This window comes from Scomber japonicus, chromosome 6 (assembly GCF_027409825.1).
Source record: "Scomber japonicus isolate fScoJap1 chromosome 6, fScoJap1.pri, whole genome shotgun sequence".
NCBI lineage: Eukaryota > Metazoa > Chordata > Actinopteri > Scombriformes > Scombridae > Scomber > Scomber japonicus.
Genome location: NC_070583.1, coordinates 3,534,512 through 3,556,058, shown reverse-complemented (window position 1 = coordinate 3,556,058; position 21,547 = coordinate 3,534,512). Strand labels below are relative to the sequence as shown.

Genomic DNA, 21,547 nt, shown 5'->3' with positions numbered 1-21,547 from the left:
AAGCCACTGTGTGTATGCTTGATGTCTAACAAACCCAATACATTACCGTCCTCATAAAACTTTAGCAAAGCAGATTTTGTGAGTAGTTTGAGTTCTGCATTATTTACATCCATGTTTACCAGCCTCCAGTCGTCTTCTTCACTGTCTTTATGAGTGTGTTGCAGCCACCTGTAGACCAGTGGCAGGACTGTGTAGTAGTATAAATGCTGGTCAAAACTCCACAGTGTTCCTGTTTCTGACCTATTTACATGAGGCTAGTGTCACAGGTTAATCACTGGTTGTCATTAGGGTTCAACAATTAATGTACATTTTATTGAAATCTACTACTGACCTACTGCAGTTTCAAATCAAAGGAGGTGTAATATTAGTTAAATATCATTTTATGTAAAATGTTGTGGTGCTGCAGAAAGGTCCTTGCTTATACATCACATTCTACACACTGAAGAAAACATATGTGATATAGCTATCCTGTCAAAATCACACCATCATCATTCCAGCTTCTTCAGTGAAGATAAGAATGATAATGTAAAAATGATTTATCTAATATCACAATTACAACATCAGTCAATATATGCAGGCCTGTTTGTTATTGTTCAGCTCACAGATAAACCTGAGAATTTTACATTAAGAGCAGGTGAAGTTTCTGTTATTTTCTGCCTCACATGCTCTCTCTCTCTCTCTCTCTCTCTCTCTCTCTCTCTCTCTCTCTCTCTCTCTCTCTCTCTCTCTCTCTCTCTCTCTCTCTCTCTCTCTCTCTCTCTCTCTCTCTCTCTCTCTCTCTCTCTCTCTCTCTCTCTCTCTCTCTCTCTCTCTCTCTCTCTCGTTTTTTTTCTTGCTCTTTTTTTAGACTAGCAGTCAGTTACATAAATGCTTAAACAACAAGTAGATACTAGGAGAGAAGAATACTGTTCACATGTTGTTTTAGTTTGAAATTAATCATTCTAATTATTAATTTCAATATATTATTCCTAATTCCCCTGTGCTGCAGACCTTCATTGCTGTCCAAAAGTTATTAAAAACACATGAATCAGCCACAGCACTACAGTGAATGACATGGTCCTTTATTACCATGAACACACACACAACACACAAGTCCTGCTGCCAGGGAAACTCATTAGAGCACCAAATGACGATTAATCCACCGCTGAAAATAGTCCCAAACAAATACACAGTTTTGTCCTGTGTGAGTAGTGTTTGATAGAAGCTACAGTGAGCAGCTGTTTCAGGAAGTTACTAAGCAGCTAAAAATGTCAAGTTCCAGTGCACATGGGATTTGTTGACAATAAGAAACCTATGGATCATCATCAGACATATCTTCTCATGTAAGGACAGATACATTTGTCCTCTTTTGTATAAACTACTTATCACAGGCATGTGTCAGTATTTGTGTAAATAAGCTATACTGTAAGCTCTCAGCACCTGAGGGAAGCCCAGAAAACCTTAACAGCCACAAAGATGAGTTGTGACAGTAATACACTATCACTAGACATCATGCTCAGTGTGATATGCACCATGACTGCTGATTTTATTATTTCAGATTGGACATGACATGACAACCTATACAGTGTGTGTGTGTGCACTTCTGTGTCCAGGAGAAAAATCCTCTGTTGCACCTGACAGTGTAACATCAGCTGTAATCATTCATCTGCAGGACTGTCACGTACATCTAATCATGGAATGTTTTACTGCAACTTCAGCAATTTTGGATTTTACAAATCTCTTGTACCGTTCTAGTTTTAATACTTAAGCACCATTTCCTAAATTTCCTGCCGCTATTTCACATTAAAAGCCTTTCAGGAGCAGGATGGATTATACCCTCTGAGTAGGGCTGGGCGATATGGCCTAAAATCAATATCACGATATATTGGGCAGTTCACCTCGATAACGATAAATGGACGATAACTACCACCAGAGCGATAGATATAACATATGTTATATCTATCGCTCTGACTACCACCACCCCGTGCGCTAAACTTTACAACCCCTTTGCCTACAATCAAAATCTTGGTCTCTAATGAAAGCTGACACCATATTATTATTATTATTATTATTATTATTATTATTATTATATATTATATTATTATATATAACCATATTTTTTGTTTGTTTGGCCATATCTATCTATCTATCTGACTGACTGACTATCTGACTAACTATCTATCCATCTATCCATCTATCCATCTATCCATCCATCCATCCATAAGTCATATGTCAAGTCGAAGAAGAACCAACCGTGTACCAAAATGCCTAATGCGTTTGATGGGTAATGATATATGGTTCAACTCTTTTACGCACCGGGCGCACGCAGGTTACGCTTGGAGTTTGTTTATGGACAGCCAAACTGATAGCTTAGTGTCATACACCGTTGGAAACCTCAGACTATTGGCTAAAAGGTTATCAACTTCATTTCACCAAATATTTCCATAGGCTGGAACAGCTGTCAATCAAAGCCATGTCGTCATTGTCGTCGGTCACATGTCCTCATTGGCTTTGGAGAAAAAAGAAAAAGAAAGTATTTTGGTTTTATGGAAACGGATTTCATATTTCACAAGAATGGATATTTGGCGAGCTGTACAGAAAGTTCTGTGTCATAAGATGATAGTTGTGGATAAAGGGAAGACTTTGAAGGTATGTAGGCATTATAGCTTTTCTCACTTAGCTGAGGGGCTAGCCGAGGTAATCGCTAATACTATTACGGCTGTGAGCAACCATAAGTCGTGAGTGGTCTTGAATGAATCAGGGCAATCTAAGCTTTCTAACAGTGTATGGCATGAATATATATATAAGTTTAAGGGTTGGTGTTTAAAACATTCAGAAGAACGTGTGGCTACCTCCTAACATTCGTCCTGTCCCGTGGGCGGAACAGCGTGCGTTTAAGAGGTTAAAAACCGAATATACCGACATGGGCAAAATGACGTTGGTTATTGTCGTAAATTTCGGTATCGATACATTTTCAGTTTATCGCCTAGCCCTACCTCTGAGCCACTTGGCCACTTGAACGGTGAACAGTGCAAGTGAAACAGACACAGGGAATAAAAAGTGTGTGTGTGGTGTGTGTGGTGTGTGTGTGTGTGTGTGTGTGCGGGGGGGGGGGGGGTGAGGATGAATCAAGATAACATGCACACATGGAAGAATGTGCTGAGTTTGCATTCACAGCAAATAACATCAGATTGAAATGCAGGGATGCCTCTCACTGATGTACTAACATGAGATATACTTGTCAAACATCAGCAGCAAAGACTATCTTGTGGTCGGTGCACAGCGGATGGCGGGCGCAATGCATGTGTCTTTGTTAGTTTCCCCCGGCGCAGTTGTCATTTTCTCGCCCTGCGCCCACGTTGTCTAAATAGCAAATGTACTTTGTCACCAGTCTGTGCGCCTATGGGCGTGTTGGTCTCAAAATGAGGTGTGGTCAGGCGCATTGGTGACGGTGGGTTGCTATTTTGAGGCAGAGGGAAGCGATTGCACTACTGACCCAAAAAAACAGGTCTAAAGTCACTGGTGCATAAGTCACTGGTTACTGTTATTTAAGGGGCGCATATAGGCGGGTATATAGGCGGGTATATAGGCGCAGACACTGTGCTTGTTACACACACGGACACGCAACAGCTCACTAACACCACATCCTGACATACAGCGACCTGAGTGAGGAAAAAAAAGTGATTAAAATGCATGAGATATCAATCAACCTTTCCTAACATGCTGCGAGCGACATCGCTCTGTCCAGTGATGACACCCACCCCTCAAAAAATCACTCGCTCTGTCTCTATCTAGACGAAATTTCGCGGCCGTGTCCCGCCCCTGAACACTTCTTATTGGTTGAAATGTACACGCTGCTTCCTGTTGACAAGCTAGCTAGCCCCTCAATAATATGATTGGTTTGGAATATACTCACTATAACATCGTCACGTTGCATATCAGGACAGTTTCACACGAGATTTCGTCGGCGGTTTGCTCGCTCACTGTATATCAGGATGCGGTGTAACATCAACATATTAAAAATGCATGTCATATTAGTTAGTCATAATATTGTGAGTGCTGTTGTGGACAGTCCTAACAGCCTATGAAAGTCTGTAGCCTCAGATGCTGCACAGAGCGCAGTGCCATCACGCACAGCCACTCACTGTTTATTAAATCAGCTGATGACACCAGGCTGCTGCAGTATAACTACACACACCTCTACACTCATCACACTGGTTGGTTATAACTACACACACCTCTACACTCATCACACTGGTTGGTTATAACTACACACACCTCTACACTCATCACACTGGTTGGTTATAACCACACACACCTCTACACTCATCACACTGGTTGGTTATAACTACACACACCTCTACACTCATCACACTGGTTATAACTACACACACCTCTACACTCATCACACTGGTTATAACTACACACACCTCTACACTCATCACACTGGTTGGTTATAACCGCACACACCTCTACACTCATCACACTGGTTATAACCACACACACCTCTACACTCATCACACTGGTTATAACCACACACACCTCTACACTCATCACACTGGTTGGTTATAACTACACACACCTCTACACTCATCACACTGGTTGGTTATAACCACACACACCTCTACACTCATCACACTGGTTAGTTATAACTACACACACCTCTACACTCATCACACTGGTTATAACTACACACACCTCTACACTCATCACACTGGTTATAACTACACACACCTCTACACTCATCACACTGGTTGGTTATAACCGCACACACCTCTACACTCATCACACTGGTTATAACCACACACACCTCTACACTCATCACACTGGTTATAACTACACACACCTCTACACTCATCACACTGGTTATAACTACACACACCTCTACACTCATCACACTGGTTATAACTACACACACCTCTACACTCATCACACTGGTTGGTTATAACTACACACACCTCTACACTCATCACACTGGTTAGTTATAACCGCACACACCTCTACACTCATCACACTGGTTATAACCACACACACCTCTACACTCATCACACTGGTTATAACTACACACACCTCTACACTCATCACACTGGTTATAACTACACACACCTCTACACTCATCACACTGGTTGGTTATAACTACACACACCTCTACACTCATCACACTGGTTAGTTATAACCACACACACCTCTACACCCATCACACTGGTTATAACTACACACACCTCTACACTCATCACACTGGTTATAACTACACACACCTCTACATTCATCACACTGGTTAGTTATAACCACACACACCTCTACACTCATCACACCAGTTATTACCACACACACACCTCTACACTCATCACACCAGTTATTACCACACACACCTCTACACTCATCACACTGGTTATAACTACACACACCTCTACACTCATCACACTGGTTATAACCACACACACCTCTACATTCATCAGACTGGTTAGTTATAACCACACACACCTCTACATTCATCAGACTGGTTGGTTATATCTCCATATTATTCCTTTATATGAATTAAATGTGAGGTTAGCAGCTCATCAGACAACTTTCCTTTCAGCAAAAGTAACTCATAAGATATTATTGAAATGCATTGCTGGGTAAATGCGCCGTTGTAATAGCAATCCGTCATTATGACAGCACTCCTTGATATTAAAGGGAATGGGAGATAACACTCTGATTGGTCTACATGCCCATGATTAATGAGGGGACTTAAGTCTGTCCCTTTTAGACCATGCGCCTGGCGCAGTGACTGTTTTTCCACCGTTAAAATAGCAAAAATGGATTTGGAACCGCCCCAAAGGCACGCGCTATAGAGCCTTAAAATGGGGCCCTAATGGTTACTTTTCTGTCCAGTTAAGGTGAAAATAGGGGCTTGGACATTATTTGAGAGTTTACAGTCCCTTTAAAGCAGCCTTTTCATTAGTTAAAGTGAAGCACAGTGTTGGTGAAGCCTCAGCTCTTAGTCCTCTGCCATCTGTTTGTCTTGATTGATCCTATTTGAGAAGGTTGACTGAAGGTTGCTGCTATTACCTTTACCTGCTGTGTACACTCATGAGACTGTGATCTCTGCCTCACTGAGCTCAATCAGTCAGAAGCTGCTCCAAGGAGAATAATCATCACTCTCTCATTTCTGACTAAACTATTACACTTCCACACATGATGTCTCATCATCTGTTTGAAAGAGGTTAGGGGGGTAAAACAGAGATGTCACTACACTGTATTAACATAGTTAGGTGTTCACTTTTAAACACGTTATGTGTGTGTGTGTGTGTCCTCTTCCCTCAGGTCAGTGACAGACCCAAGAGATGGAAAGCGGGTTGCCCTCAAAAAGATGCCCAATGTCTTCCAAAACCTTGTTTCCTGTAAGAGAGTGTTCAGAGAGCTGAAGATGCTCTGCTTCTTCAAACATGAGAACGTAAGTGCACAGTAACACTGATACAGTATGTGTCATCATGCAGGCTGTGTTGTGATCAGATGAGTCAGAGCAGGTCTGGATCTCAGCCAGGTGTAAATGACAGCTGGACAGTTAGTTTACATTCTCAAGAGAAGAAGAGAAGATCAAGCCAACAGGTTGAAAGGTCACCTGACTATCTCAAGCTGCCCGTTAGCAGTGTTAGCAAGCTATGAATATCTTCTTGGAGTAATGTTAGCTTAGTTAGCAACAGTATTACAGCTGTCTGCTTTAGTCACATGACCCTCTCCTTGCATGTCATAGCCTTCTGTGGAGAGTGTCACAAACACTTTGTGTTTGTTATCTGATGCACTACATCAGGGGTGTCAAACATGCGGCCCGTGGGCCAGAACCGGCCTGCCGAGATGTCCAACCCAGCCCAGTTTCCTTCTTCCTCTTTTCATTCCTTCCGTGTGTCCTTCCTACCTTTCTTCCTCCCTTCCTCCCTGTCTTCTTTTCATTCCTTCCGTGTGTCCTTCCTACCTTTCTTCCTCCCTTCCTCCCTGTCTTCTTTTCATTCCTTCTTTCCATCTTTCCATCTGTCCTTCCTACCTTTCTTCCTCCCTTCCTCCCTGTCTTCTTTTCATTCCTTCTTTCCATCTTTCCATCTGTCCTTCCTTCCTTCCTTCCTTCCTTCCTTCCTTCCTTCCTTCCTTCTGTCTGTCCTTCCTTTCTTCCCTCTCTTCTTTTCCTTCCTTCCTTCCTTCCTTTCCTTCTGTCTGTCCTTCCCTTCTTCCCTCTCTTCTTTTCCTTCCTTCCTTCCTTCCTTCCTTCCTTCCTTCCTTCCTTCCTTCCTTCCTTCCTTCCTTCCTTCCTTCCTTCCATCTGTCCTTCCTACCGTTCTTCCCCCTGTCTTCTTTTCCTTCCTTCCTGTATTATATTCCTTCTCCTCCTTCTTTTCCTTCCTTCCTCCCTTCTTTCCTTCCTTCCTCCCTTTCTTCTGTCCTTCCTCTCTCTAAAATGTTGTCTACTCATTTGAATGCCAGTATGGAGTTAAGAGATGTCTCCTTCACTATAACATTCATTGTCAGTGTGAGGCAGTGATTGTGAACACAGCCTGTGTTTGTTGACACAGTCAGTGTTAGCTTACAAGTTTTCCAGAGATTGGATCACAGTTGGGGGAAAATGGAGAAATGAAGAATGCTTATCAATAGCAGATGTAACAGTAAAGCCCCCAGGATCAGACCCCATCATTCAGACAGCATATAGATATTGATCCCATGTTAAAGGGAAGCTTCTGTATTTTTCACTCTGGACTCTATTTTCCCATCCTTTTGTGTCTAAGTGACTAATGAAGACAACAATTTTTTTTAAATGAGTCCATTACTGAGTGAGAGTGCTGCAGCCACTTTTCACTTCATTCTGTCTTTGTTAATGCACCTGAGTTTAATATGTTGTCTGTCTGCACTTCGGTATGAAACTCCAGTAATGTATTGATGTATCAGATCAATCTGATCAGCTGCAGCACCCAATCAATAAGTGATATCCAATAAGGGGGAAAGAGTCACTTATGGCTCCTCAGAGATCATCCTCCTCTGTCCTCCATCATTGCTCTTCAGACAAGAAATAAGAGACTTGAGACAGTCTCAGACCAGAAGGATGTCCGCTTTCATTGAGGAGTGAGGAATGATCAGATAAGAGACATGAGATGAATATTTAGCTGATTTCAACAACTCAACTGTCACGTGATTTCAGAATGAGACTTCTACTTGAATGAGACTTTGTTAGACACAATAACAAAGAGACAGAATGAAGTGAAAAGTAAAGAACATTAGATTTCTCTGTGTGATTCTTTAGAATAACAATGTGAGTGTGTCAGTGGTAAAAACAAACAGTTAGTGGACGGACATTGACCAGGTGGAATTGCCCCAAAGGATTACATTACAGCAGAGGTGTCAAACTCCTTTTCATTCAAGGGCCACATACAGCCCAATTTGATCTCATGTGGGCCGGATCATTAAAGAGATGGAGGGAAGGAAGGAAGGAAGGAAGGAAGGAGGGACGAAAGGTAGGAAGGACAGACAGAAGAAAGGGAGGAATGAAGGAAAAGAAGGCAAGGAGGAAGGGAGGAAGAAAGGTAGGAAGGACAGATGGAAGGAAGGGAAGAAGGACAGATGGGAGGAAGGAAAAGAAGGAAGGAAGGAAGGAAGGAAAGAAAAGAAGGAAGGGAGGAAGAAAGGTAGGAAGGACACACGGAAGGAATGAAAAGAGGAAGAAGGAAACTGGGCCGGGTTGGACCTCTCGGCGGGCTGGTTCTGGCCCACGGGCCGCATGTTTGACAGCCCTACATTACAGTCTGTTTCGTGGCAGTAATGGACTCATTTAAAAAATAGTAGTCTTCATTAGTCACTTACACACAAAACGATGGGAAAATAGAGTCCAGAGTGAAACATACCACAGTTTGTCTTTAATACTATGTGAGGCTTTTTGTTAACTGTGCTTTACCTCTGTGCTCAGGTGCTCTCTGCTCTGGACATACTACAACCTCCACACATCGACTACTTTGAAGAAATGTATCCTTCTCAGCTACAGTTGTGTTTTTGTGTTCATGACTTATTGAATTGTCCTGAAATGTAACATATTAGTGATGTAAAGAAGTAGATCTGTCTTTCTCCATCTACAGTGTTAGATAGAGCTCAGTGAACGGCTATAAAAAGAAGGGTTTAGTTTCACTGTCCCTCTTGCTGAAATCTTCTGAATATTCATTGGAATATTTTTTGGTAATTTTGATGCAGGACTATAAAAAGACGACAGCCTACCACACAGCCTGCCAACTGAAAGTGATTTGTGTAAAATCCTTCTTCTCCTGACACACACACACATACACACATACACAGCTGACAGGGACTTTCTCCTTAGTCAATACAAAAGTAAGTAACATTCATGAACACATATCTAAAATTAGATACAGACCACAACTTGATCACACTGACAGTCTCACTGAAACAACTAAAGGTTAACTCACATAACCTCAGAACTGCTTACTTTAAACCACCTCTGCTTCTGCTTACATGCAACCTGTGACCTGAAAAGATGCAGAAGGCTTAATTGAACTGTGTCAAACACTTTCACTTTATACTTTATATGTGCAGAGAGTGGTTTAGTTTTTTACCTGCTAAGACTTTGAGATATGCTTCCCTTCTACATTCACTGCTGGAACTACACTGTTTTCTGCTGTGAAGTTTAAAGTTTAAACATCATTCTTCAAAGTTGTGAACATCACAGACTAAATTTAATTTACCTTTGTATTGCATTGATACAGGCAGAAATCAGTTTCTATAAAAGTGTACTAATCAAACTAAAATGAGATTCCAATAGCTCAATGCGTTTTGGTTATTTATGTTTAGTAACAGAACACATGAGCATCATATGAAACAGTTCTCTGGTTCAGAGCATGTGAGAGATGACATGAGATCTGCTAGTAGTGCAGGACTCATGATGATCCTGATTTTTATATTATTCATCAGTCTGAAATATTTAGTAGATATTAATATTGGTTCAGTTTTACAGTGTAAAGTGTTTAGAACTGTGCTAGTCAGTGAGGATGATGAGGATACATTTAGCCTTTACATGGTGGTCTCTACTTAAAGCTGAGGCTTTCTGCTGACTCTGGACTCCCTTTGAAATATTGTCCTCCAATTAGTTTTATTGGGCTTGCTTTATTATTCACACAGTGACTGAAGCACCCTGGTGTACCACTGTTGTACGAGGATCATGTGTAGTATGTACAGTCAGAGATGAGCTCTTCAGTAGTACACTCACACTCGTGTCCCAAATAAATCAAGTGCAGGCAGGACATGAAACGCACTTTATTGAATTCAGCCCTGGTTTGTGCTTGTTGATTTACAAAGACTTCAAGTCTGAAGCAAGGTTTAGGTTTTTACAGCCTTCTCTATTACTCTAATGAATAGACTGAACAGCTACCAGACACCTGTGGCCCTTAATCACAACCCAACACGACAAGCTGTGTTGGTCCCTGCAGCTTTCTCAGGAACTCTACCACAACTCTTCCAGTCTCTGGATTCAGGGACAAAGAGCAGGAGCTATGAGTGAAGGAGTATTGTGATCACAGTTTAAATGGCTCATCATTTTTTATAAAAGAAACTCCAGGCTTACGATGTTTGTCTGTACAGTATAATACATGATATTTTTGTACCACATGTAATCAAAGCCATGTGTACACACAGTGTGCTGCTTGGTGAACCTCCAGGCTTCTATTTTCAAACTAGTCATTTGGAAAAAGAATAACTTCCAGCTAAGCAGAACTGACTAGTTAAGCTCAAATTTGACATGAATCTATACATGATATTGTCAGTCAATCATCTTCAGAAATAATGGTGATATTTAAACTGCCGTTGAACAGTTTTTGGTGCACAGCTGGTTGATCAAATGTAAAAGTTTTAATAGTGGCTGCTGCTTCTAAATGTACTCAATACACTTCCAGTCTTTATAGCTGACAAAGGCATGACGTTTTACACTGAAAGAATACATCTTTTTTATGAAATAATATCAGTGTACTGAACACTGGGAGTTTAATATTTATATATTAAACTTTTTTATTTTTATATATATATTTTATTTAAGTTTTCAGATTTTAGAAAAAAAACATGCATACGAACACAACAACAAACAGAACAACAATAACAAAAAAAAGAAGGAGAAATTACATCCTTAAATGGAATACTGAGTATGTAAGAAAACTTGAAAAATTGAATAAAGCTACCAGATGTACATATACAGTAACCCTGTATGTACATCTGGTAGCTTCAACCAAGGCTCTCAACAAGTCCCAACATGGAGTGAGTGACCAGGCCAGGCTTTCACCCTGCCCTCATCACATCCAAGTAGGTGGCCAAGAACCTTCCCACCGAATCAATCCTTGTAAACCTGAGCCTTTCCATCTGTATGACTGAGGTTATATCAGCCAGCCATTTCTGAAAGGAGGGGGAAGAAGTGGACTTCCAGTCTATCAGGATGAGCCGTTTGGCAACAGTCATTCCCAGCGTCAAAGACCATTGCACCGCCACAGACAGACCCGCTGTAGCCTGAGAGCAACCTGCAAGCCCCGCCTCCGGTTGAAAAGTTCTCTTGTAGGCCTTAGAACACCAGTCAAATATCTAGAATTCAGTCAATAAAGGGCAGAACCAGAATGCATGGGACAATGTGGAGACAAATTCTTATATATTAATCTTTAATTAGGAAAAAGGATTAAATGTACATAAAATGTGCCCTATATATCTTTTAAAATATATCAGCACATATCAAACGGTACAAACACTGATATCGATTTATATCTGTGATAGGCCAATATCAGCTGATAATATTGGTTGACCGATATATCGTTTGAGCTCTAAATAAAATAATGGAGCTGCTTCATATGTCCTCATCATATCTTTCCTTTTTTCCTGCTTCACTGAAAAGTCCACTCTCAGTGTATGTGCACATGTGTAACCTGCATGCTGGACCCCAGTTGTGATGTCACAGCTCTTAAACTGAGATTTTCAATGAGCACAGAGAAACATTCCACCTTCAGGAGCTGAATATAAACTGAGAACTTCCATCATTCTGCACAGTGAAGCTCAAACATCCAACTGAAAGATCAAGAAGACAAAGATATTTGAAATAAATAATTCCAAGAACTATATGCTATAAATCTACAGTAATGTTCTTATGTTGTGATGGTACTTCTCTCACCTGGAATTCCTCCTACCAGAGGTGGAGATAAGGTGATGACAGCAGCTAAAAGCAAAAAGCTATATACATCACATGGTGTTAACCAGCTATAGCCGAAGATGAACAAAAGTATGAATGTCATGTTCTGACTGGATGTGCATTACCGCCGTAATCGGAGCATGCTCCCATGATGCTTTTTGTTCCTGTGAGAAGCTGCTAATAAACATGTGGTGTTCCCTCTGCAGGCAGGGTGACAATGAAAAGCTAATGAGAGAAGGGAAATCAAGTCAAGTCACACTGCACAGAGTCAGGTCTTCATTTCAGCACTGTCTACTCAGAGAAATGCGATCTTTGTGCTCATGGATATGTTTTTATTTTTGCCTTAACCTCTCATTGGTCAGCTATGTGGTGACTGAACTTATGCAAAGTGACCTCCATAAGATCATTGTATCACCACAGCCTCTGAGCTCAGACCACGCCAAAGTTTTTCTTTATCAGATTCTACGAGGTAGCGTCTCTTTTATTCACATCATCATCTTGTTCATTAACATTAAAAAGAAACTGGTTTAATCTGTGTGTACGCTAGCAGACACCAGTTTGATATGATTTAATATTCTATCCTGTTGTCTCTCTCCACCCTCATCCATCACCACCACCAGGACTTAAGTATCTTCATTCTGCTGGCATTCTACACCGAGACATCAAACCTGGCAACCTCCTGGTAAACAGCAACTGTGTGCTCAAGGTGGGTGGAACAGGCTGTGTGGCTCATGTCAACTTCATATGTCAGAGAAAGTAAAAAACCCAACATCCAACCAGTGTACAGTAACAGGATGTGGGTGTTAGTTAAGGCGGGTGTCATTTTTATAAGCTGTGCGTGCGGGCGTGCGCGCTGTTCTTCAGGACAGATTTAGGGTTCTTGGAGCAAACTCCTAAACAAGCCGTTAATGTACATGGGTGTACATACAGGTGTAGTCTATGTGTGGCAAACAATCAATCAATCAGTCTTTATTTGTATAGCGCCAAAGCACAACAAAGTCATCTCAAGGCACTTTACACATAGAGCAGGTCTAAACCGAACCCGGTTTAATTTTAAACAGACCCAACATTCCCACATGAGCAAGCACTTGGCAACAGTGGCAAGAAGGCGGGGGGGATGGGGGAATAAGAGAGAAGCACATTGATAAAACAATCAACATTGAAGTTAGTAGGAGAATAGCAGGTCCAAGACATGAATCTGTCACCCAGACATTTACAGGCCCAGATTACCTGTGAAACGAGAAAGCACAGACAACTCCAGGGAAGAAGTTTAGGTTATTGAATGCAATTAATAGTATGAAAGTAAATGGATATAGATGGATAAAGAGAGGGAGGAGGAGAGGAGCTCAGTGCATCATGGGAGTCCCCTGGCAGTCTAAGCCTATAGCAGCATAAACTAGGAGCTGGTCCAGGATAAGCCTGGAGGGCCCTAACTATAAGCTTTATCAAAAAGGAAAGTTCTAAGCCTACTCTTAAATGTAGGGAGGGTGTCTGCCCCCCGGATCAAATCTGGAAGATGGTTCCACAGGAGAGGAGCCTGATAGCTGAAGGCTCTGCCTCCTGTTCTACTTTTAGAGATACTAGAAACCACAAGTAGACCTGCATGCTGGGAGCGCAGTGTTCTAGTAGGTACATAAGGTACTATAAGCTCTTTAAGATATGATGGAGCCTGACCATTGAGAGCTTTGAAGGAGGAGAAGGATTTTGATTTCTATTCTGAATTTTACGGGAAGCCAATGCAGTGAAGCCAAGATGGGAGTAATATGATCTCTCTTTCTAGTTTTTGCCAGAACATGAGCAGCTGCATTCTGGACCAGCTGGAGAGTCTTTAGAGACTTGTTAGGACAGCCTGATGATAATGAATTACAGTAGTCCAGCCTAGAAGTAACAAATGCATGGACTAGTTTTTCAGCATCATTTTGAGACAGAATGTGTCTGATTTTTGTAATGTTACGTAGATGAAAGAATTTGCTTTATGTGAGAATTAAAGGACAGATCCTGATCAAATATAACTACAGTGGTGCTGGAGGCCAGAGTAATGCCATCCAGAGTAGTTATATCATTTGATAATGTGTTTCTAAGGTGTTCAGGGCCACACACAATAACTTGCTGGTCATCCAGGCCTTTATGTCCTTAATGCATGTTTGTAGTTTAGTTAACTGGTTGCTTTCATCTGGCTTTATTGATAGATATAATTGATTATCCTCTGCATGGCATTGAAAATTAATTACCTAAAGGAAGCATATATAAGGTGAATAGTAATTGTATTCAGACATGGTATTGAGTTCAGTACTGATGGAATTATTTCTTTAAATTTAGTGACAACACCATCTGACAGACATCTAGTAAGAACATGTTTGTCTAATGGTGTATAGTCCAGTAATAGAATACCAATATCAGAACAAGGTGGAGGGTGTAGTTATAACAGTGAGTGGTTTCATTCACACAGCCTTCTGGTTCTCTAAATCATGTTCTTCTTCTTATGACAACATAAGTTCAGAACAGTTGCAGTAACCTCTGAATGACTGTCTTCCAGATCTGTGACTTTGGGCTGGCACGGGTGGAGGAAACAGACGAGTCACGGCACATGACTCAGGAAGTGGTGACACAGTACTACAGAGCCCCAGAGATCCTGATGGGGAGTCGCCACTACTCCAACTCCATCGATATCTGGTCTGTGGGCTGCATTTTTGCTGAGCTGCTGGGCCGACGCATTCTCTTCCAAGCCCAGAGTCCCATTCAGCAGGTACATGAGACGCGATACAACCTCATTCATCCTGTTCAACATGCTTCATATTCATAGTTAAGTCTAAATAAACCATATATAATACCACTCAAAACGCATTCAAGGGAATGAGAAGATGTGTCCAGACTTTTTACTGGTACTGTATATATGATACAACAATATTTATCTTCACTTAGTATGAGCATTTAAAGTTTATATCAAGTAGCTGACCATCAATCAATCAATCAATCAATCAATCTTTATTTGTATAGCGCCAAATCACAACAAAGTTATCTCAAGGCACTTTACACATAGAGCAGGTTCTAAACCTGAGACCCAGCATTCCCACATGAGCAACAGTGGCGAGAAAAAAACTCCCTTTTAACAGGAAGAAACCTTAGGCAGAACCAGACTCAGAAGTGGGCGGCCATCTGCCTCGACCGGTTGGGGTTACCTGACCTGCAAAGAGAAGCAGACTTTTATTTCAAACAGAATTTAGGCCTTTATTGCTAATTTCTAGAGATGTACCTGAATCTCTGTGTCAGTAGTTTAGGCTGAATATTTGACTTTTATCAAGTGGTTATGTCTCCTGCATTTTCTTATCAATAGCTATTTGTACAATTATAAAGCTGTTGCCTAGTTACAGTGTTTTATACGAGCATCGCTGGCAGAGATGAGGTCAGTTTCTCTGTTCTTAAACTCTGATCTGACACCTGACAACTGTGGTGTGTGTGTGTGTGTGTGTGTGTGTGTGTGTGTGTGTGTGTGTGTGTGTGTGTGTGTTGCTTTGTTGGATTGTAGCTGGATTTAATCACTGACCTGTTGGGGACTCCCTCTATGGAGGCGATGAGGACAGCGTGTGAAGGCGCTCGTGCACACATTCTCAGAGGACCTCATAAACAGGTGAGCAGTTGACCCCATGCTTTTCTGTTCTATTATTTTTTGGGTCTTTTTTTGCCTTTAAATGTGTATGACATGCAACAAAGGTGCCCTGCCAGACTGGAACCAGGGACATTGCGGGTATATGACAGGGGCTCCAAATTCTCATCATTTAACCTCTTAATGCACGCTGTTCCGTCTACGGGACAGGATGGATGTTAGGAGGTAGCCACACGTTCTTTTGAATGTTTTAAACACCAACCCTTAAACATATATATTCATGCCGTACATTGTTGGAAAGCTTAGATTCTCCTGATTCATGCAAGACCACTCACGAATTATATGGTTGCTCACAGCCGTAATAGTATTAGCGATTACCTCGGCTAGCCCCTCAGCTAAGTGAGAAAAGCTATAATGCCTACATACCTTCAAAGTCTTCCCTTTATCCACAACGATCATCTTATGACACAGGACTTTCTGTACAGCTCGCCAAATATCCATTCTGGTGAAATATGAAATCCGTTTCCTTCTAACCGGAATACTTTCCTCAATATGTCCATGTATTTAGTCCAACACGTAACGTAATAACACAAATAACAAACCATATACGGTCCGTTTACGTCATTTCCTGACCTGCACGTCCAGCTCAGAGTACACTTGACTAGATGTTTACAACCGTGAGCCTCTTCTGCTTCTGACGACACCACACACAAGCCAATCGGTGTTTAGGATTAGGCAGTACATGTCTCCAAAGCCAATGAGGACATGTGACCGACAACAATGACGACATGGCTTTGATTGACAGCTGTTCCAGCCTATGGAAATATTCGGTTAAATGAAGTTGATAACCTTTTAGCCAATAGTCTGAGGTTTCCAACGGTGTATGACACTAAGCTATCAGTTTGGCTGTCCATAAACAAACTCCAAGCGTAACCGGTGTGCGCCCGGTGCGTAAAAGAGTTGAACCATATATCATTACGCACTCAGCATTTTGGTACACGGTTGGTTCTTCTTCGACTTGACATATGACTTATAGCAAAATAAACAGATAGATAGATAGATAGATAGATAGATAGATGGACAGTTAGTCAGTCAGTCAGATAGATAGCTAGATAGATAGATAGATGGATAGATGGATGGACAGTTAGTCAGTCAGTCAGATAGATAGCTAGATAGATAGATAGATGGATAGATGGATGGATAAATAGATGAATAGATAAATAGATAGATAGATATGGCCAAACAAAAAAAATGGTTATATATAATAATATAATATATAATAATAATAATAATAATATGGTGTCAGCTTTCATTAGAGACCAAGATTTTGATTTTAGGCAAAGGGGTTGTGAAGTTATAGGTGTTTGATTGCGGTTATACAGCTTTGGTAACCAAGTGTCCATTTGGAGTCTCCAAAAAGGACCTAAGGAAAACGCATGGACATACCTGTTGAAAAATAACTCTGAAAAATTCATCTTTTGGTCTTTTGACTCCAAATTTGGACTGCATGAAGCCAAGACCTGTGGCTCTGGCCTCATTGTGTCTATATCCCACTGAGAGGTGCCTGAATGTCTGTACACATGTCATTGTATAGGCAAACCTATGGGCGAGTAAACAACCCCATTATTGTAACCTCTGCCACTCTTTATCAGTAAGTCACAGAATCACACAGACACTTTTACAAGAATCCCGAGAGTGTTACCTTTCCAAAGATACCAGACACATCTCTGAGTCTCAAACTATGTGGGATCTGTGCTGCTCACAACTTGAGCATGTCGTTTAGGCTAACAAAATAAAAAATAGGGGCGTGTATTAAGTGGTTAAACAAAGATCAATCAATCAATCTTTCAATCAATCAATCTTTATTTGTATAGCGCCAAATCACAACAGAGTTATCTCAAGGCACTTTACACATAGAGCAGGTTCTAAACCGAACTCTTTAGGTTTTAACTTTAAAGAGACCCAGCATTCCCACATGAGCAACAGTGGCAAGAAAGAACCAGAACCATTGTATCCGTAAACCGACATGCAAGGGGGGGCGAGGGCCCGTTCACCGCTGCTTGCAGCTTTAATTATTATTATTGTTGGATTCATTCATGCTGAAATGGATTTGGATCCACTGATATACAGCAGCCAGTAGATGGTATTATATCACTGAGTATCACACTGTGGAGGAACAGCTGATAGATGTTTGAATGGAACATGTTTAGAAGATGAAGAAGATGGTTGATTGATGTTGCATTGTGTGTGTGCGTGTGTGTGTGCGTGTGTGTGTGCGTGTGTGTGTGTGTGTGTGTGTGTGTGTGTGTGTGTGTGTGTGTGTGTGTGTGTGTGTGTGTGTTTTGTCTGCAGCCATCCCTTCCTGTTCTGTACACACTGTCTAGCCAAGCAACCCATGAAGCTGTCCACCTCCTCTGCAGGATGCTGGTGTTTGATCCGGTGAGTCATTCCATTATATATATAATTCAGCTTTATGTTCGGTTAATGAAAGAAACCTGTCCAGTGACTTACTGAAGTTCCAACACAGTGTACAGTCTGACTTTACTGCTTTACTTACTCCATCACAGCATTTATATTTTAACATCTGTAGAGGAGTACATTACCAGTGTTGGGCAGTAGCGGCCTCTGAAGCAGTAACCTACTGTAGGTGACAGACGCTCCTCTATGTGACATCACATACCTATCCTTCTGCTGATACCTGTGAATTGTCTTGTGAATCTCCATGGCAGTATCTTGACAAATTTATGTTTCTGTTGTTTTTGTTAGCTTTGGGAAATACCTGAATGTGTTTCCTTAAATTGGTGTTTGACATCACTTGTCATTTTTAACCAGGCTGTCACTGTTTGGAGCAGGTCTTTCTTATTTTGCTCCTGTGGTTTGAACCAAGTTATTGAGATTATTTACTATTTGTCCTCCAAATGTGGCTTAAATGAAGCATACATGTAAACACAGGTGTACTTCCCCCACACTAGCATATACAGTACAGACCAAAAGTTTGGACACACCTTCTCATTCAATGTTTCCTTTCTTTTCATGACTATTGACATTGTAGATTCACACTGAAGGCATCAAAACTATGAATTAACACATGTGGAAATATGTACTTAACAAAAAAGTGTAAAACAACTGAAAATACACCTTATATTCTAGTTTCTTCAAAGAGATGTAGGGGCTCTGCTACTTTTCAAACTGGAACGTGTACCTACATGAGCTATGATTGATATTTCTTTGATCGTTTGGAGCGATAGCCTCAGCACATGACAGTGCTGAGGCTTCTCTGTATCCACAGAGCTGCCAAATACATATGTGCAGTTCACTTACAGTAGGAGTACAGTCCATTTACCATTTACTCATTTGGGGCAATAATACCTGTTTATTTATTAACAGCTGTTTATTGCAGCTGTCAGATTATATATTGAATCTTGGGTACAGACCAAAAACACTGAGGAGGGACACATAAGGGCTATTAGTAGCTGTAATACTTCATTCTTTTTGACACGTGAGATTAAAGCTGTTGACTTGTCTTTGTGGTCTCCAGTCAAAGCGGATCTCAGCAAAGGATGCACTGGCTCACCCTTACCTGGACGAGGGTCGACTACGCTACCACACATGCATGTGCAAATGCTGCTACACCACATCCTCTGGTCGTGTTTACACCAGTGACTTTGAGCCTGTCACTAACCCCAAGTTTGATGATGGCTTTGAGAAGAACCTGAGCTCTGTGAGACAGGTCAAAGGTGAGTTTATCTAAGCTGTGGTTGCTATTGCTATTGATCAGAAAGGTTTAAGAAAGAACAGTTGTCAGTCTGTTTAAATGTCATGATTGTTTCAGTAATAAAACACTTTGAGCAGCTTATTATTGGAAGTCTGATTTTGCCTGTTTATCAAGCTAAATAACTACACAGAGTGTACTTGAGTTATTTCAGTTGTCTAGCACAGTGGTTCTCAAATGTAGGTACTTGAAATGACTCCAGTGGGTACATGAAATTTGTAAAGATGTATATATTTTAAAAATAGCATCAATTCAAAAATCCTTTATCCTTTTTTCTTCTTTAGTTATTTTTATATCTTTTTATTTCCAAATAGTACAAGAGAATGCATTGTTTGCACAGTTACAAAATCAGACACTGATGACAGTGTTTTACCTCTTTTTTTCAACCAAATATGCTTTGTGCTGGTAAGGGGGTTGGCTGAGAAAATATTTCACAGGGGGAACATCAGTGAAAAAAGGTTGAGAACCACTGGTCTAGCAAATGTAAGATCACATTTTACAACTGTTAACCAGGTGAGAAGGAGTAGTGATAATAACATTTACATCAGCAGGATGTTTCAGTGTGTGGAGAGAATATGATGAAACTGTTGCTTGTGTACAACATCTCTACTGATGCAGGAAATAGCAGATCCTGACATGTTAAAGGTGAAACATACAAAGATTTTTGTGTAGGGTTTAAAAAAAAACCCAAAAACGCAATGTTGAACTGGATTAAATGAATGGGACAAAATGAGATTGAGTTCTTCATTCATAACACCAATGCTTTTAAATATGGATACAAACCAAACAGGGATCAGTTTGTAAAACATTCCTCCACACTGCTACTAGTGATCACAGCCTCCACAGGATCCCTGTTAAAGCTCATTACACTGATTAGCTGGAGGTCAGTGGATAAAAAGAGCTGCTGACTGTGGTGGTAAAGATTATTCAGAGAATATTCAATGTAACAGAGCACACTCAAGTCACATTCATCACACATTTAATAAGAGTTCCATTATTATTTGATAAGATTTGCAGTTGGACTTTGAAGGTATGTTGAAGTAGGGATCTCAGTCTGAAAAACAGTAACAATGACAGGCTTCACATACATGTGACAAATATATTAAAACAGGTTTTAAGATGAGTTGTGACTAATGAGTAAGAAATGAGGAAAAAGCTTGTGTACTAATCGGTCTGTGCTGCTCTGTCTGCTTTTCCCTCCACAGAGATAATCCATCAGTTCATTTTGGAACAGCAGAAGGGTAGTCGAGTGCCACTCTGCATTAACCCTCAATCAGCTGCTTTCAAAAGCTTTATCAGGTAGGACGCTCTTTAATGCACGGCTACACTTACATCACATGCACACTAAAGACTGGACACAACAGGAACGAGTATTTCTGTATTTTTGATGGAGCTTGAATAGCAGCTGTCAGTTCCCTTGAACCCAGACTTGATGCTCAATGTTTGGATGTAAAGTTTTGTTCAAAATAAGAGAGGGAAAGGCTTCCAGACTCTAAAGAATACCTGTACTGATCCTCTAGTGGAGTACTAAGGCAGGAGCAGGTCTGTACCAGTCTACTGTTAGAACTCTGCTGTCTGTCTACATTCAGTGCTGCTAATCTCAGCTCCTGCAGTGGTTTGTACACAGTTTGACACATTTAGCTTCAGATCCTTGTGGATCCTTAAAAAGTTTTATAACATCTTCAAATATCTTTTGGTAATTCAACATCTAAAAATATCCTGTCAAAAAATGTCTTAATTTAGGAGAAGGGTCATTACAGTTTGATCTATATAAAAACAACGAGGATAGATATTGTACCTGCAAATGTCATCAAATAGTTAGAGATTATAACAATAAATCAAACATAATGTACCAATGTCACAGTTGAACATTTCAACAATGTTGCTGATTGTCAGGTGTGTTACATTTATATATATATATATATATACTATATAAGTATAATACATCATATAAATGAAAAGGCCAGCCTGTTCACAGAAGAAGAGTATCAGACCTGCACCTATA

At 40.7% G+C, this 21,547-nt stretch overlaps 1 protein-coding gene across 1 annotated transcript in view; it reads left to right on the top strand.

Moving 5' to 3' along the window:
- nlk2 (nemo-like kinase, type 2) overlaps nt 1-21,547 on the top strand; it is a 34,005-nt gene that overhangs the window by 8,981 nt on the left and 3,477 nt on the right. Inside the window, exons 2-10 of the mRNA XM_053321337.1 lie at nt 6,289-6,418; nt 8,912-8,967; nt 12,529-12,635; nt 12,787-12,872; nt 14,703-14,912; nt 15,693-15,794; nt 18,123-18,209; nt 19,309-19,507; nt 20,748-20,841. Of these exons, the coding sequence (XP_053177312.1) occupies nt 6,289-6,418; nt 8,912-8,967; nt 12,529-12,635; nt 12,787-12,872; nt 14,703-14,912; nt 15,693-15,794; nt 18,123-18,209; nt 19,309-19,507; nt 20,748-20,841 (1,071 nt within the window). The remainder of the gene's footprint in view (nt 1-6,288; nt 6,419-8,911; nt 8,968-12,528; nt 12,636-12,786; nt 12,873-14,702; nt 14,913-15,692; nt 15,795-18,122; nt 18,210-19,308; nt 19,508-20,747; nt 20,842-21,547) is intronic.